A 17,449-nucleotide genomic window follows, 5' to 3' on the forward strand; every position below is an offset into this window, starting at 1 on the left:
TATAAAATTGAACGAATAAAACTATTCAAAGAGGAGGGGACTTCAACTTATTTACATGAGAGTTCGACCATTCCAATTTTTATTTATTTTTTCCCTCCCTCTCCGAGTTTTCATCTTTTTGTTTCTGACTCGAATTTATAATTTTAAATTTGAAGATGAATGACGCATAACACATGCAACCACCTCCAAACCTTGAGAAGAAAGTAATGTATGAAATAAATTGAGAGCTTCCTGCCATACAGAGACAAGTTCTGAATTTGGTTCAAGGTGCTTATTCTCTATCTTTCTTCGTAAAGCAGAAGTTTTTCAAGGTTACTCTTGGCCGAATCTAACTCCATTTTCTTATCAGCAGGGAACGGGGGAATGACTACTTGTAATAAAGCACAGGCTAATACGAGCCGACCAGAAGAAGCAAGCTTAGATTACCAGATCCTGGACACAATCTTCCTAGAGATGGACAACCACTTGACTGTAAGGAAAGAAATCTATTTAGCCCTACCATAGAAACTATTACCTCGACTTGGATTGAAAGGAAGAACTTAGAACTGTCCAATTTGATACAATATGTAGGGTCATTTGGTAGAATGTATTAGAAAATCTAATGCATGTATTAGTCATGACATTATTTAATCTTTTGTTTGGTAGGATTTTGAACCTATGTATTAACTAATATACGTATTAGTTGAATAAATACCATATTCAATATTATTTTATAGGGTGTATAATAATGTGTAAATTTCATATATGACATATATTATAGTACTATTTTCAGGCTATAGCAGTAGATTTAGACTTTCAAGTTATAGCATTAAAAATTTCAGGTTATAACAAATTCTCAAATAAAAGAAATATTTTTATTAATTCGAAAAAAGTTTAAAAAAAAACGAAAATAAAAAAAAAAACAGAATTATAGATAATAAAGTAAAAAACTGAAAGTGTGGCCTGTAATTTAATTTGAATTTATTGTAGATAATTAATGATTAGCATGAAATAAGGGATTCAAACAAATTAACAATATTTTTTATCCTTAATTCACTCAAAATCAGTTAAGATAAATTAAAAAATCAGATCATATCATTCTTTTGTAGATAATTAATAAATAGCACGAATTAAGGGATTTAAACTAATTAAGATTATTTAGTATCCTGAATTCACTCAAATCAGTTAAAATCAAATAAAAATTCAGATTTTATCTTCTTCTTTTTTCAACGTTTCTCTCTCTTCAATTTGCAACAAAAAAAATTCAACGTTTCTCTCTTTAATTTTCAACAAAAAAAATCCCACATTCGAGTAATTGAAGTTTTTTTCATCTTTGAAAATTCTTGATTTTGTTGTGATGAACAACTACGTATCAGTTTTAATCAAACATGGTGAAAGATGGGATCCTTCGGGTTAGTATTTATTATTGTTTAACGTTTGTTTTAGAATGATAGCGAAATGAAACAAAAATGATCAAACTGTCGATTAATTGAAGGTGGAGTCGTATTTTGTTAACTGTTGATATCATATTATGTTTATTGTTGTGAAATGTAAAAAATTTAGTGTTTTTTTTGTTTATTTGTTTATTTTGTATACGGTTATTGTTTTGTGAAATTATAAATTTAATGTGATTTTATGAATAAATTTGATAGAATAAATTAAATGAAATTTATATGAAAGTGTGCTAATTATTCTGTAAAAATAATTTAATTATAATGTTGACAAATTTATGAAAATTTATTTTATTTGATAATGAATTTGATAGTATAAGTCGAATGAATTATGTATGAAAAGTGTGTTAAGAAATATGTAAAAAAAATTTGGAATTCTTGACGAAGTGTATTACAAGTGTTTTAAATTGGTATTAAATGTGAAATTGTTGAGTTTATATTAGTTTTGTTATTTCTGTATAAAGTTGGGTGACAGTATTTTAATTATTTGGGACGAGAAATGTATATAGTTTGAATGAATAATCGTTTCGTATGAAATGTGTATTAAATGAGTATGAAAATGTATAAATTTGGTATGAATGATGATTGTTGTATGAAATGTGTATTAAGTGAATATTAAATGTGAAATATTATGTTTTGTATGAAATTTGTTTTGTAATGTACTGTCTGAATGATATTTGTATGAAAAAATAATGACGAGTGTTTATAATTTTGTTGTTATTATAATGATTTTTATGGATGAAATTTGTATTGTCTTTGAAATGAAAAGTTAATATTATTTAACATATTTCTAATTGATTTGTATAATGTTAGACTAATTTTTATTTTTTTTAATGAAATAGAGAATTATGTTGATTTTCAAATGAAATGAATTATATATGAAAGAAGGTTGCTGATGTGAAATTCAAAAGGTCCAAAGTTACTTGCAGTTGATAAAGGTCACAACATGAAGCATGTTCAAATTATCTTGTGCAAAACTAATGACTGTTTATTTGTTTAGACTATATATAATTTTTATTTTATTTTGTCGTTTAGATTAATGTTTTGTTTTGATATGAAACATAATTGATTTGAAGTGAATTATAAACTTAGTGTTTAATATACCGTTTATTCTTTATACATTGTTCATTCATTAATCATACAGATTGCATACTGTTAAAAATAAAATTTATTCCAGCTTAATACATAAGATAGTGTAAATATTAGTGATAATTATAAAAGGTAATTATGGTATCCTGAGTATTTAATTTAATGTAAGTTTACATGAATATTAATTTGATTTTCAACTGGTGTCCTACTATAAATAAATTTAAAACAAATTGCAGTTAGTGTTTCATTCCCACACTAACTTCAGTTAGTGTCATATACATATTAATCAAAATTTCATACATGTTTTATCCAAGCAACATGTATAAAAATTGATAAATTCATATAATCACATAATTTATACCATTTGCATATCAATGTTATATCACAATTCATACAATATCCAACAATAAAATATTAAACTCATAGGCATACACGTATTAATCAGATTTCATACATGTTTCATCCAAAAACATGCTTAGAATATAAAGTAAGCATAATGTGATTTTTTTAAAGAAAAAATCAGTAGTTTGACAAATCATACCATTTTCATACCAATTTAATAATTTATACCATAAACACAGTTAATAGACAATCACACCAATGTTAAAACGCAATTCATACCATTTGTATACCATTATTATATCACAATTCATAAAATTTTCAAAATCAAAACATTTAAGCGTAGTCATACACATATTAATCAGATTTCATACAGATTTCATCCAATAAATGTATAATTTGGAAACACACTAATATTTTCAAAATAGTATCTTGAAATTGTAATAGACCATTAGTAATTCATATGTAAACGGTATCTGCCTAAAAGAAAACATATGATATTATATATCATCAAATACTTAAACACAAAAAAATTGTGCAAAAGTTTTAAAAAAATAACTTTTTGTTGTTCTTCTTGTTGATGGTTTTGAAGATGCTCCAACTTCTACATTTTTTTTCTTTTTTTCTTTTTGATTTCAGTAACAAAATCAAAATCGGAATCAGAAGGGGTTTCAACAATTTTCCCTTTCATCTTCTTCCCCTTTTGATTTGCAGGGGTGACCTTTTTTTTTCTTCATTTTTTCTCTCTTTGTCGCTCCTTCAACTTAGATGAACCATCAGTCGCCAGATTTTGAATATTCGTCGGATTTCCAACAATTTCACCCAATCTGGGACTCTTTTGAGACATTTCAATGGATTTCTTAGACATAATTTTGTTGGGAAAAAAATTTGGACGAAAGATTGAATGTTGGTGTAGTTGGCAGGTGAGAAAAATGGGAGAGAAGAAGGTGAAAGTGAGGTAATAGCGTGTATAGTTAGATATGTATGGGGGAAGGGTGGTGGGATTGACTAATGGGAGATTATGAGTATAACATTAAATAAGGAAGTGTAATCAATGTAAAATCCCTATAATTGTGTAAGAGATAATTATGGGGTATTCTTTATTTAAATAATTTAATAATAATATAAAATTACAAAAAATTACTTATTTAATAAAGTAAAATTTAATTAATTTATAAATAATTAGTGATATGTTATAGCCCCTAATTAAACTGTTATAAGCAATAATTTTTTAAAAGTAGATTTAAAACCTGGGGTGATTTTTCCTATAATAATACATAGCAAATCATGATATTAGCAATACATAGGGTATTAAAACACAAATAAGCATATATAAAGAAAGAATTAGTTTTAATGCATCAAATCAAATCAAATAGTGAATAAGAAATAGGATTCTAATATAACTAATCTCGTCATTATTCACATATATCAAATATTATTCTTATATACTTTATCAAAAATAAATAAGAAAAAAAGAAAAAATAATGACAAGTTAAAAGGAATAAACGAAGTAGTAATTAATTTGTTCTGACCTTTTGGAGAGGCCCAGTAGTTTGGGCTTGGGACTTCTATGTTAGAGGTCTCAAGTTTAAAATCTCTTGCCAACAAAAGCAAGGAGTTTGCCTTTTGAGTTGAGAGTTGAGCTCGTTGCACCGAACTTGCTTAACGTGGATTACCTAATTTGCACGCTATAGCATAGCAACAAAAATTTTAACTTGTGCATATCCAAAAAATAGCGATTACAACTTTCCGTCGTCATAAAAAATAATTAATTTGTTCTGATGGCTATCCATGACAACGACAAATCAATCCCATTAAACGCATTGTTTAGAAATTATTGGTTCGCAAAATGGCCAAACACATTGTATACTATTAAGAAATAGTGATTGTGGGTTATCGTTTTTCTCAAATTGTGATGGTGGGGTTATTATTTTTTCCTATCGAGGGGGCCACTAGAATTTGTAAGTGAAAAGATTTTGAGCTTGTCATACATTTTTCAATTAAAATTAAGAATAAATTATGATAAAATATAATGGAAAAAGTAAGTTTGAACCATAGAAGAGATCTTTCAAATCAAAAGTATTATTAGAAGTAATATTTAAACTAATAACAAAAAGGATATTTAATCCTTTTTCGTTATTGGTACCTTCCACTAGATTAGAGTCTATAATGATTCCAATCAGTCCAACTAAATGCATGGTGTTTGGCTCACTTAAATATGTGTATAAAAAAATATACTTCGTTTATTCTGAATTTACTAACTTAAATAAGATTGATTTGTCTTTGTATATTTTTTGTTAATTAATCTCTTTAAACAAGAAGGTTGTTTAAATAATAAGTATCTTCCATCTTTAATTCTAAGATTGTAAGTTTGAATTATTAAAAAAAAAAAAAAAAAAAAAGTGAAAGCTCCTAAAAACGGATATAAAAAAATCGTAACACCAAAAAATCTTAATAGTACACTTAATTTGCTAGCTCAACTCTCACCTTATTATAAGAGTTAATTCGTCTCCCCATCTTGTAATCCTCTTCCGATTTCTCCGCTAAATTGTATAGGTGGAGGCACTATGTATAGGCGGCTTTAGGCCCCTAACATCTCTATCCCCCTACACTTGGAAGAAGTTGTGAGGATCTACAGAGTGTAATTTTAGAAGATTTATTTGTTTTTTCTGAAAAAAAGTGAAACAAACCATAAAGGAGTTTGGAATATTTGGCACAAATTTTGAAAAATGATGGGATGGCGGCTCTATCAAGGATTTGCACCTCAAAAGCAGCGTGTATCTATTGAATATAAAATTATTTTATCTTGTACTTAATTATAAATATTAATTAATCCCGATAATTATCTATTTTCTAAGTATATGAAAAATTATTCTATATATGTATATATTAGGATAAGTTTTGTGTGTGATGTTATATTCTTGTTCTAGTTGTAGATAAAAGGAGAGTAGTTTATGATAGTGGAAAAGGGTGAAAATGAATGAATAATATTCTATATTGGCACAGAACAGTTATTGTTGAGTGGAAATGTTAGCTCTACAATTAATGACATTCATAAAGATAGGACTGAAAACAACTTGTTTAACGTGTAGTTTTGGCATTTATCTATACCTCCTACTATCCATTTTCAATGTCACGTTTTATTTTGTATTATGAATATTTGAGATATTTATTTTTAATAAGAACGACAAATAAAATGAATTGACACGATGGAAGAGTAGTAGTTCATTCATTTTCTCTTTCCTAATCAATTGGAGACCTCCAATATTTCTTCTTACTTCATTCATACACCTCCAGATTTGTTCCTCAGGTAGAGCCAAAAACATAAAAAACAAGAAAAAGGAAGATCACACAGTCATGGGTAGAAGTAAGCCAACAAAATCACAATCTAAAACTTCAAGATTGCTACAACCACAATTTCTTGCCTCAAAAAACAGGTGATTCACTAAACTTCCAATTTCCAAAAGCTCTAAAAGTTAGCGTTTCGTCATAGATTTTGAGAATTTATCTGTTTGGTCATGAAATTTCAAAATATGATCTTTTTAGTATTTTCAAGTTTTTTAGACTTTCACTCACAAAATTTCGCGTATATTTATAGTTTGGTCATGGTTTTTGGCATCTCTTTTTGTTAGCATATATAAAGGGTACTTTTTTCTGTTTTTTTTTTCTTCTGACAGCTCTGAGTATTCTTCTCATGTTAGAAAGATGGCTCAGAAAGTTGTAATCACAGTGCAAATGGAAGCAAAATCTTTAAAGCAGAAAAATGAAGGGCCTCCTTCAGATTGTTGGTCTTGGAGAAAATATGGACAAAAACCCATTAAAGGATCCCCTTACCCCAGGTAGATTTACAATTCTCTCTCCCCACCCTACCCCCACACCCCCACAAATCTAAATATTTTAACTGTTTAATACATGTAGAGGCGAATTCAAGATTTAGAATCTGTTGTTCAGAATAAGTGTGATCTTGATGTATTTGGTATGAGTTATTAGTTACTTTCTGAAAAATGTTTTTTGTGTTTGATTGAATCAGTAATATGAACTAAAATTTCAGATAATTTGGAAGGAAAACGAAAAAAGATAAGATAATTCTGATGTATTTTGCTTGAAAATGTACATTTCACCTAACATGTTGTAATGGATGATTTTGGATACAGGGGTTACTACAGATGCAGCAGTTCAAAGGGTTGTTCAGCTAAAAAACAAGTAGAAAGGTGCAGTAAAGATGCATCTTTGTTCGTCATCACATATACATCCAGCCATAATCATCCTGGTCCAAATTTGCCTAAAGATTCTGTTACACAAGAGCAAATAGTGGATCAACATGTGTCCCTCGAAGACAACAACAACAACGATGATGATGATGACGACACACAAAGCTGCAAATCCCCATTGAATAGTACTACTGGTACTACTACTGGTACCAGTATTCCCCAAGGCATACTTGAAGAGAATCTGTTCAGTGACAGTTTCTTGGGAACAATTTCATATGATGATTTTCTGCCTCTTTCTTACCCTCAACTAATGAAATTTCCAAAATCTGAGTTGTCGGAAGAGAATGACTTTTATGATGAATTAGGAGAATTGGAGCTACCTCCATCTTCTACATCCTTCGCGGGCATTTTTGAGGAGGCAATCCTTGTAGATCCCTCCTCTTAGTAAAATGCAGGTATCAGTCACAGTTTCAGATAGGTTAGTAGGAATTGATGTCTCACCGTCACTCGACTAATAGTTATTGTATGAGATAATAACTATTAGTTGAGTGATCATCTGACAAATCAACCGCTTGTAGTAGTGAACTATTAAGTATGTGAATTCCTTGATGGATTTTGTTGCCATTATGTCACTTGGCATATTGTATATAAAGATATCACAGGAAGGAGCATCAAACATTTTATTTGAGGGTGCACTTTTGTAGCCATGTAAAGGAAACTCAGTTATTTATATTTTTCAATAGAATGAACATGTTCATTTATCTGTTTTTAACTTTTAATTTTGCAGCATGTTGTGTTAACCTGATTCTTGTTTTTGTCTTGTGAGTGAAAAGATTTTGTTGATTTATTGAATTTGAAACTCAGAAAAGTTGTTCATTCTGGTGCTATATGTTGGTAAAATGATGCACCCAATCGTGCGCACGCTAAATTATTTAACTACTACCAATACAAGTATCGAGTAACTTTACCGAGCAAAGTGCACATGTCACTGTGTATCTTAAGATTGTGAATTTCTTGTTCATTTGGCACATTGTAAGTAAGATACTCACAAAAGGGGCATCGTACTTCCACTATGTAGCCATGTAAAGGAAACTAGGTGCTTTGATATTCTATAGGGAGGATACTTTTCTTTCCATCTGTCAAAGCATTTGTAGATAAAGTTATTTGATCCCTACGTTGGTGAGGAATAGTAGATACCCTATGGAATTAATAAATGTGTGCGTAACTGCCTCAACCCCTATTGTTATCAAAAGAAAAATAGGGTGGACACCTTTGCCTATTTGTTTTAAGCTTGCAACACGTTGTGTTGACACGATCCTTCTTTATATCGAACACATGAAACAATTTAGTAAATTTCGAACTCAAAATTGAAATCTTAAGGTATGAGTTAAATAACTTTAAAATATTGATAAAATCCTCATCCATCTTCAAACTTGGATGTAAGGGACCTTTTGTTAAGGGAAAAGGCTCAAATACGTGCTACTGACAAACTTTAGCTTATGCATACCTCGATTATTTCATCAAGTACGTGCTACTGACACATCACATTATTGGATGTGTCAGAGACATTATACAGTCCAAACCTTCGATTTTCTTTTCTGTTTATCTTTTTTCTTGGTTTTTGGGGGACCACTGAGGCACCCAAATGCCAAGTGTTTTCTTTTGCTAGACTATAGTGTTCAAATGTAGACACATTTTTCATGGAGTGGTTTAACTTGATGGGGAAGATATTAGTAGATTATACTAATAGCCAATAGGCATAGAGTAGATGTTGCTTCTTTGGAATTTTGCTGCACTATTGGTTTAAAATGGGTATATGTTCTTATGCCAGAATCTGCATCTTATATATAGGAGGTTTAGATACCATTAAATATGCCAATTGTGAAAGGCCCATGCTCATGAACCCAAGGATAAGGATTGAAGATATTTGTCTACTAATGAAAGTGTCTTTTTTCACATACAGTGACAGTACAGTAACTTACATGTAACAAGTCCCCTCAGCTATGGCCTATTGGCATTGAGTTTTTTTCTCCAGAAAAACATCGACTTATGTTGGAGAAAGGTTCTTAGAAGGGAGAATATCTGGAAAGCCCATCCCTCTCCTTCTTACAAAGACAACGGAAAAGACTATTTCCTACAGAAAATGGCAACTACTGCCACAAGGAGGTTTGAGAAACAAGCATTTATGAATGGCAGGAATTTCCCAACAAAAAGGATCCTAATCATGATGTAATGCATGACAAAAATGATCCAATCTAAATAATTATTTGTTGGTTCTACCACATAAAAACGCTCTAATAGAACTTTAGTGATGAAGAAACTGGGATCCCAGACATAGCCTTAATCTTAGCTAGTAACATCACCTACATAGATCTTCTTCTTTCGTTTGTACTCTATTTTTTGCCAAGTCTACATGTATTCCAAGAGATGGTAAGTCATTCAAGACAACTTCCTGTGATTACAAATCTACCTAAGCTCTTTTAACAACTTCAACCATTATTGTTCCACACCTAAAGATCGATGCATCTGGGAGTCTATTATGACATGACCAAATGATCTGTAGTGACCTTTCATTTTTATCTTCTATGTATGCTACTTGCACCTTTCGTCTAACATGGTCATTCTAGTCTTGTATGACCAATATGTTGGGCCTTAGAGGCCTGACATTCACTCTCATATAGCATTGTCTACCTTACAACTGATCCACTGAACTAGCCTTTTTTGTTTTGGTAGGTATATCTTCCTCTCACACAGTACTCAAAGTAGACAACTAACTAGTTTTGTTCTAGACGTCAACCTACCGCAACCCTTCTTTATCAAGGCTTGGAAACCAACAAGTTGAGCAAGCTCACACGGCAGAATTATTAAGTTCTAACATATAACTAGAAGATATTCAGTAATTCACACTTGAGGGATGGGAAAAGCTTCATCAGAGGTTCAACAGATGAGACTCTGCTGAAGCAATAACACCCTCCAATGACAAAACTTCCAGCAGAAAAACACAGATAAAAAATTGACACTCCCCAAAGAATGTACTTATAGAGAAAAGGAAAACAATCACCAAAACTGGCTCGACTGCACAGCAAATAGGGAAAATCAAATAAAAAATGAGGGATGAAAAATTAACTAGGGGCAGGGTGGCATACATTTATGAGACACCAAAATATTCCTGTATACAATTTGTTCCCAGATATCTCTGGTCATGATTGCTGCATATGGAAAATATATCCTCATTGTACTTTCTTGAATCTAAACAATGTGCAAGAGCATATGTCAACAATTTTTAGCAGGCTTTCAAGCCTGTTCCTTTTCACGAATTGCCTTATAGCACTGGAGACTGCAAAGAGGTAGTTTTGTCTTAGAATCACGATACTTGTACGGATTCACACAGGAAGGACCAGCACATTGCTCACGAGGGGGAGGGTAACTGCAATTCAGCAATAAAAACACAATCCAGAACCCCTTAGCAACTTAAATAGTGCTTCATTCATGTAGCAAATCAAAGATATCCAGGCTCCATCTCCTGTTTCCAATTTCATAGAAAACAAAAAGAAGTGGAGATGGAGAAAACCCTTACCTGCAAGGTTTAGAGTCAAAAATATGAGGTAAACCCATATCTTCAGGAAATGTCACAACAGTCCCAGTAGGGCCCATAACCACTCTGACAGTGCTTTTTGCAAGCATCTGCTCTTTGGCAGCCTTCTCCTGCCAGATAGACGTTAATTAATTGTCAGCTTCGTAACTTCACTACAAAAGGCAATGTACCTACCAACAAGCAGTTTACCTGAGCCAACTCTTCCTGCCGCTTCTTTATTTTATCTTCTCGCTTCTTCCTGTTAGAATCTTGACCTAGGATTTTCCTAATTGCCTCAGCCTGCAAATTCCAAAAGGTTATGCTCATTTCATCATCATATGATCTTAAAAGAGCACATACAGTAAGAAGGAAAAGAAACAAGTGAAACCTCTGATTCACGAGCAGCCTTCTCATTTTGCATTCTACGTTTCTGAGCAGCCTCTGCTTTCTTCAGTTGCTGCTCAACATCAGTGAGCTTCTCCTTTTGCTCTGTCGAAAGCAAAGATGGCAAGACAAATTTGAAAATCAGGAAAGAGTACTAGAGCAAAGAAATACGACTGGAACATATAAGTAACTACAGGGTATTACTTCGAGGTGGAGCCGGTGGTAAACCATTAGGGAACTCAATCTGACTCACAGTAGAAGCAGCAGAAGAATCCTTGCTAGATAGAAGAGCTCGTTGTCGTGTTGTAAGAGTCATTTCTCCTCTCATCGTATCGATCGATGAATCTGAGGATTCCTTCCTTTGTTTCTGCTTCTTTTTTCCTTCAGCCTCACCATCAGACACAAACTCTTCCACCTCATAAGCAGTGTCCTCAGAACCTTGCTCAGATTTCTTCCTTGGCCTTCCCACATTTTCATCCTTTTCAAACTTGCTAACCTTTGAAACCCGGGAAACACTTCTTTTGTTGGTCAATTCCTCCTCAAAATCTTTATATCCTGAAATCTTCGAGGTTTTAAGCTTCTCCAAGAATCGAATCTCATCATCTTTCTCATCCTCATCAAACCATTCCGATACACGCCTCTTTGGCACCCTCTTACTCTTACGAGTTGGATCTGATTTGTCACCCCCTTTTTCGAAGGCATTCGTCATTGGCGTCTTCCCCATATCGCCTTTGCCAGCAGCAAAAGAACCTTTGGGCGAATCTCTCGACATAATTCCTTGCAACCCACTTTTCTTTTCCAAAAGACCGTCTTTGCTTGATGTGTCCTAAAATAGAGAGGAAAAGGTTAATTGGACAGCATTGAAATTTTATTACAGTGATAATAGGACAAAAAAAATAAATGCCGAAGATTTACTAGTAATAGAAGTAGATTTCTCCCTTTGGTAAATTGCAATTAATCACAATTTGCATCATCTAGAGTTTGGCATTAGTATCCAAAACTGTATCCAACATAAGGCAAAGGGTTGACCTAAAACCGCTGGTTTTCTACCACAAGTGCAAATTCCTAGCTAATACTTTGGGGCTAAACTGAGTAATTTTTAACTTATTCTTAATCTTTGATTCTTATGCACTTCAATGTTTCTGTTCCCTAATAAACCTACAATAATGCAACATCTATCTACATGTTTTCCTTCTCAGTTTCTGAAAGTATGTTAGAGAGGAACGAGTAGAGCTGTGAAACAGAAAATCTCATGTGGCTCACCTCCTTTTCAAAATAATGAAACCAAATAATTCTGAGGGAGACTACTTTAAAGAACACAAACTAAAAATCCAAGTGGATTTAAAAAAACCAAATAACTAACTACTTGAGAAGAAACACGTGATAACCTGTGAAGTGGATTTCTGACGTGGCTGCGAACCATCCAAGGCTCGTGCATTTGTAGACAAACCACCACCATATGCACCATGAGAATCAGTTTTGGTTTGAATGGTGCGCGTCACACCCCCAACTTTAAGCTTAACCTTTTTCAGCTTGCTATCATTGCCAACACCATCCTGCACAGTTCCTGGTTGCCTAAGAGAAGAACCATGCTGGGAATATGTATCATCTCCTGGATCTCCATTACTATATAACAGACTAGATCCTCCATCCTTGGTCTTCTTAAAAGTGTAGTCCTCATCCACTCTGGAAGCAGAGCCTCTAGACATGCAATGATTAAGGTTGAACATTTTACGTCCAGCATTGGCATCATCAGTGTTCTCATCACTGGAAACCCTACCAAAATCATCTGAAACTGGTGTTAAGGGAGACTGATCACGGCCTTCATGAAGAAAAGGCTTCTCTGGTCTAGGTCGCCGCAACATGAGGCTTCTTTTCTTCCTAACAGTAGCATTGAGCCCTTCAAATCGAGTTCCACCAGATTCATCCATGACATGTAAAACGACTAGGGCCACCAGGAACACGTGTATTAATCACGGCAAAAAGACAACTTGCTAAATGAGTTTGGTAATTGTTGCACCAAACTGGAAACTGCAAGAATTCAAAGATATGTCATTTATTAGCTAACTCATTTATGTAGAGAAACATCAATAAGTAAAAACAATTTAACAAGAAGTTCTTTACATTCAGCATTTAATTTATCTTAAGATGCGTCCAGGGGATGCAAAACCCATACATGTAGTAGACATGAACCCACTAACCCACTACCTAGACCGTCTCACTATCACCCTTTTTTAACATCACACGAAATTCAGCATATCAAGAAACAAACAAAATGGTAAGGAAAACTATCATCTTGATACAGTATTGATCCATGCATTTAACAATAACTAAGAAACATGAGACTGTAATCAAATTGAATATCCAAAATTTCCACAATACAGGGAATGAATGTACCCTCGATAAAATGCAAGTATCAATATAATGTCATAAAGCTTTGAGGAATGTTTAATAGCCTTAAAAAACTCCACCTACGTGCAAAGACAAATCATCAATAAGATGTCATAGGATTTTTAGTAATGAATTAATGGACTTAAGAGGCAAGTTCTACAGTGTGGTAGTTAGGTCAACTATCTTGTATGGGCAGAGTATTGGTTAGTCAAGAACTCTCAGAAGATGAGAGTTGCGAAAATGAGGATGTTAAGGTGGATGTGTGGGATGCTAGGAGAGACAAGAATAGGAACTATGTTGTTCAAAGATGTCCACGGGTGCATGTTGGATTATCTAAAATAGTGTATTTTTGGAGAATCCGATACGGTGCGACATCAAAAGTGAAGAGTCCGGAAAACTTAGATTAGGAATGAAGATACCCGTGAAAAAGTGGGAGTGACCTTCGTTGGGGACAAGAAGAGGTAAGTGTGAGAGAGATAGTTTGGCCATGTGAAGAGGAGATGCGTGATGCACCAATAAGGAGGTGTGGGAGGTTGGCAGTGTAGGGTTAAAGAGAGGCAGATGTTGGCAGAATAAGTATTGGGTTGAGGTGATTAGACAGGACATGGAATTGAGGATTAGAGTAGAAGGTTAGTTAGTAGGTAGTTGAGTGCTTTTTCTATGCATCCCAATAGCATTAGTACTAATCTCGTAGTTTCTTGCCCGTTGATTTCTTCGACTATATATTGTTATAGTTCCTTTTTTCTAAACGCTAATGTAATAATTCATTATTATTTGTTATATATGCTTGGCATTTGTATGTTATTTTTAACATTGCTTTGTTATGAATTACTTGAACCAAAGGTATTTAGGAAACAACCTCTCTACCTACCTCCATTTGGTAGGAGTAAGTTTTGCATACATCTTATCCTCCCCACATACCACCTAATGGAATTACACCGGGTATGTCGTTTTTGTTGTTGTTGAAATAAACAAGAGTTGCGGTAAATTAGCGGGTCATCTTAGCCAAACTACCATGAATCCTCTAAATAAAAAACTAGTTGAAAAAAGTGCCCACCTAGGCATGAACAGTTGAATAGAGCTGAATAGATATAGATGGTTCATGTAACCAAATACAAACAAAATTAAAACTGAGTTAACTAATTGTTTTGCTCAAAACTTGAATTAGTAAAAAAGAAACCCATTCGAGGGAGCAAAGCAGAAAACATTGTCAAAACAGACGCTTGTAGATGAACCAACCAATTAGAATCAACTGATACCGAACAACTAAATCATACAATCGTTCCAATTCATTAAAACAGCAAACCGAGAACCAAAAAGAGAATCAAATCAAATCAAATACCTTGAGAATGGCAGAGAACCGAGCAGCAGCAACGGCGAACAGCAGAGATGAAATTGAAATAAGGAGAAGGAAAAATATAGGAAATTGATAGAGAAAAGAGAGAGAAAGAAAAGAAGGGATTTTGGGTGAGTAATTAGGGTTTGAGAAGTGAAGTGAAGGGTGTCGTTGGTAGCGTTATAGCCAAAGAAGACTCTCAATATCTTCTCCATTTTTGCCTTTCCTATTCTTACTCACACCCTAACCCCACCCCCACCCCGCACCCACACTGTCTCTCTTTCTCTCTCAAGCCTGTGTGTAATATTGTCTTGTTGGACTCCAATTTCTATTTGTTTGCCTTAGCAAATCCGGACTCGATAATTCTCTTTATTTCATTACTTTTTCCCTCCTCTTCTGCTGACCATTTTAACACACTGCACTCTCCCTGCCTCACGATACCATCATCTTTACTTCTTTTTCTTTTATTTTTATGATTGCGTGGTAGGGTAGCTTTAGCACACCTAAATTAATTTTATAGAATATCTGTCATTTTTTACCAACAATAAGTACTAAATAACTCTACCCATGAGATTAGGACATATGAAAAAAATTATCTAATATTTTTTATCCCTTTCCAATTTTGAACCCAACACCTCACAATTCTCAACTATTTCACTTGTCCACTCTTGGTTAGCATCATCTTTACTTATACGCACGTGTTCACTTTCTTGGGCAACAATACCTCAATTTCCCAAACAAATTAACATCATTATACTTGAAAAGTCCTCACTTTGAAACATATATATAAATAGTGTATATATACTCTTTGTCATCTACTTCTTCCGTTCCTTTTTACTTGTCAAATTTTGAGTTGACACACCTATTAAGAAAATAATGATTAGCATAGTGAGTTTACTATTTTACTCTTATTCACTGATAAAATCTTAAACATATTTACTCACTATATTTTTCAAAGACATTAACGGAATGCTAATAAATTGAGGGTATAAAGGAAGAAAAAAATTGTTCTTCCTTGATTAGTAAAAAAAATGACAAGTAACAAGCGAAATCAAATTAGAAAATATTTGACAAGTAGATAGAAACGGAGGGTATAACAAATAGTGCATATTTACCTTTTTATTTAACTGATCTTTTATTAGAGGAAAAGAAAGATTAAACTAAATTTTAATAGGCATAATACATAAACATGACCCTTAACTTGGCTTCAACGAATAACTATGCCCTCCAACTTTGAGTGTACACAAGTAGACACTTAAACTTACATAAAATTGAATAAGTAGACACATGTGTCCTACGTGGCATAATACACGTAGGACGCCACGTAGGATACAAAATTGTCATGTATGGTGCCATGTAGGATGAATGTGTCTATTTGTTCAATTTTATACAAGTTTAAGTGCCTACTTGTGCACACACAAAGTTAAAGGTTATATTTGCCAATTAAAGTCAAGTTAAGGGTCATGTTTATGTATTATGCCTTTTTAATAGTTGCCCCTTTGGCCCAGTTAACATAATATTAAGAGCAAATTTTAAGAATAACAAACATAAAAATCATATTTGCATTCTATAGTTATAGTTTTGTTATTTGCGTTCCATGGCAAACATAGTTTGCTATAGAGCATCTGATTTGTATAAATCACAGACATCTGATTCACAAGCATCTGATTTGTATAAAATCGCAGCGATTGTAGATATATATAATGGTTAGATAATTGTGTGTGTGTGTATATATATATATATATATATATATATATATATATATATCAATGATTGTGTTTGTATAACTACATAAAATTTGAATTTTGTATACAATTAAATCGAGTTAAAACATTTGTATTTCTATATCAAATCTCTCTCTCTCTCTCTTTATACAAAACAAATTACACATTGTATTTTGTATAATTTGTGTTTGTATAAAGTGTGAAAAAGAGAAAGGCAAAAGAAAGCTGGGCAGGGGAAGATTTGTATTTGTATAATTATAAATGTATAGGACGAAGAGATATGTATTTGTATATACAGTTCTCTCTCGCTTTATACAAACACAATTTATACATTTGTGTTTGTATAAAGTGAGAGAGGCGAGTAAGAGAGCGGCGAGCGAGATTCCAGAGAGTGGCGAGCGAGATTCAAGGGAGAGAGGCGAATGGCAAAAAGTTTACTGCAAATTGGAATTAAATGAAACTGTAGTTATAACATTTATTTTGAATTAATAGTTTGCTATAATGCACAATTTTCCCTATTAGCAATACTTGGTCTTTTTAATTTATTAGTCTGAGTTTGACCTGTAATAGAATTTAAGAAATTAAAGAATTTTTTTTTGAATTTTATGGTCTTAAACTAAAGATACATAGAATTTTTTTATTTATTTTTATGACAAGGGAAACCCACAACCGCTACCCTTGGGGTGCGCACAGGGTAAAACCCCTGCTTCTATACATTAGCTCGCAAACCACATAGGAGAGGTAACCCGCACTAGGAGATAATAAAAAAAAATAGATTAAAAAATAATAGAGAAGTGTTCTTCAATCTTGGAGTTTTAAATATGTCATAAAAATTAGATTAAAAAATTACCCAAAAAAAGATGTTTTCTTTTTAGAACGAGCAAAACATGAAAATGAGATGAACAAATAAAAATATATGAGATAGTGTTTAAAATTGGTTTCTTCAAAAAATTACCCTCTCTTGAAGATGT

The 17,449-nt window shown here is 32.9% G+C and overlaps 2 protein-coding genes across 3 annotated transcripts; one reads left to right on the plus strand and one right to left on the minus strand.

The window, feature by feature from the left end:
• Positions 1–6,059: 6,059 nt before the first annotated feature.
• Positions 6,060–7,807, plus strand: LOC125810616 (probable WRKY transcription factor 65). Of its 2 annotated transcripts, none has more exons than XM_049490087.1 (3): positions 6,060–6,295; positions 6,536–6,697; positions 7,013–7,807. In XM_049490087.1, exons 1-3 carry the CDS (start codon positions 6,216–6,218, stop codon positions 7,512–7,514), a joined length of 744 nt encoding a protein of 247 aa, XP_049346044.1. In that variant the 5' UTR covers positions 6,060–6,215; the 3' UTR covers positions 7,515–7,807. The 2 variants fall into 2 exon arrangements, with proteins under 2 accessions (XP_049346044.1, XP_049346045.1); XM_049490088.1 differs by having other exon boundaries at positions 6,077–6,295; positions 6,560–6,697.
• A 2,379-nt stretch (positions 7,808–10,186) lies between these two features.
• On the minus strand, positions 10,187–15,080 carry LOC125810521 (uncharacterized). The gene is made up of 7 exons (XM_049489993.1): positions 14,761–15,080; positions 12,416–13,058; positions 11,232–11,853; positions 11,032–11,132; positions 10,854–10,943; positions 10,647–10,774; positions 10,187–10,496 (listed from the first exon to the last, which is right to left on the minus strand). Exons 2-7 carry the CDS (start codon positions 12,956–12,958, stop codon positions 10,364–10,366), a joined length of 1,617 nt encoding a protein of 538 aa, XP_049345950.1. The 5' UTR covers positions 12,959–13,058; positions 14,761–15,080; the 3' UTR covers positions 10,187–10,363.
• Positions 15,081–17,449: the final 2,369 nt, after the last annotated feature.

This window comes from Solanum verrucosum, unplaced genomic scaffold (genome assembly GCF_900185275.1).
Source record: "Solanum verrucosum unplaced genomic scaffold, falcon-dt-bn FXZP01000118.1, whole genome shotgun sequence".
NCBI lineage: Eukaryota > Viridiplantae > Streptophyta > Magnoliopsida > Solanales > Solanaceae > Solanum > Solanum verrucosum.

What these genes read in the sequence shown, in the direction of transcription:
- LOC125810521 (XM_049489993.1), bottom strand. Translation starts at nt 12,958, where the DNA reads ATGGATGAATCTGGTGGAACTCGATTTGAAGGGCTCAATGCTACTGTT. An exon ending in AGGCTGCTCGTGAATCAGAG is followed by an intron (nt 10,944 to 11,031) that starts GTTTCACTTGTT and finishes TGGAATTTGCAG; the next exon opens with GCTGAGGCAATTAGGAAAAT. An exon ending in GGCAGGAAGAGTTGGCTCAG is followed by an intron (nt 10,775 to 10,853) that starts GTAAACTGCTTG and finishes TCTATCTGGCAG; the next exon opens with GAGAAGGCTGCCAAAGAGCA.
- LOC125810616 (XM_049490087.1), top strand. Translation starts at nt 6,216, where the DNA reads ATGGGTAGAAGTAAGCCAACAAAATCACAATCTAAAACTTCAAGATTG. An exon ending in TTTCTTGCCTCAAAAAACAG is followed by an intron (nt 6,296 to 6,535) that starts GTGATTCACTAA and finishes TTCTTCTGACAG; the next exon opens with CTCTGAGTATTCTTCTCATG. An exon ending in AAAGGATCCCCTTACCCCAG is followed by an intron (nt 6,698 to 7,012) that starts GTAGATTTACAA and finishes TTTTGGATACAG; the next exon opens with GGGTTACTACAGATGCAGCA.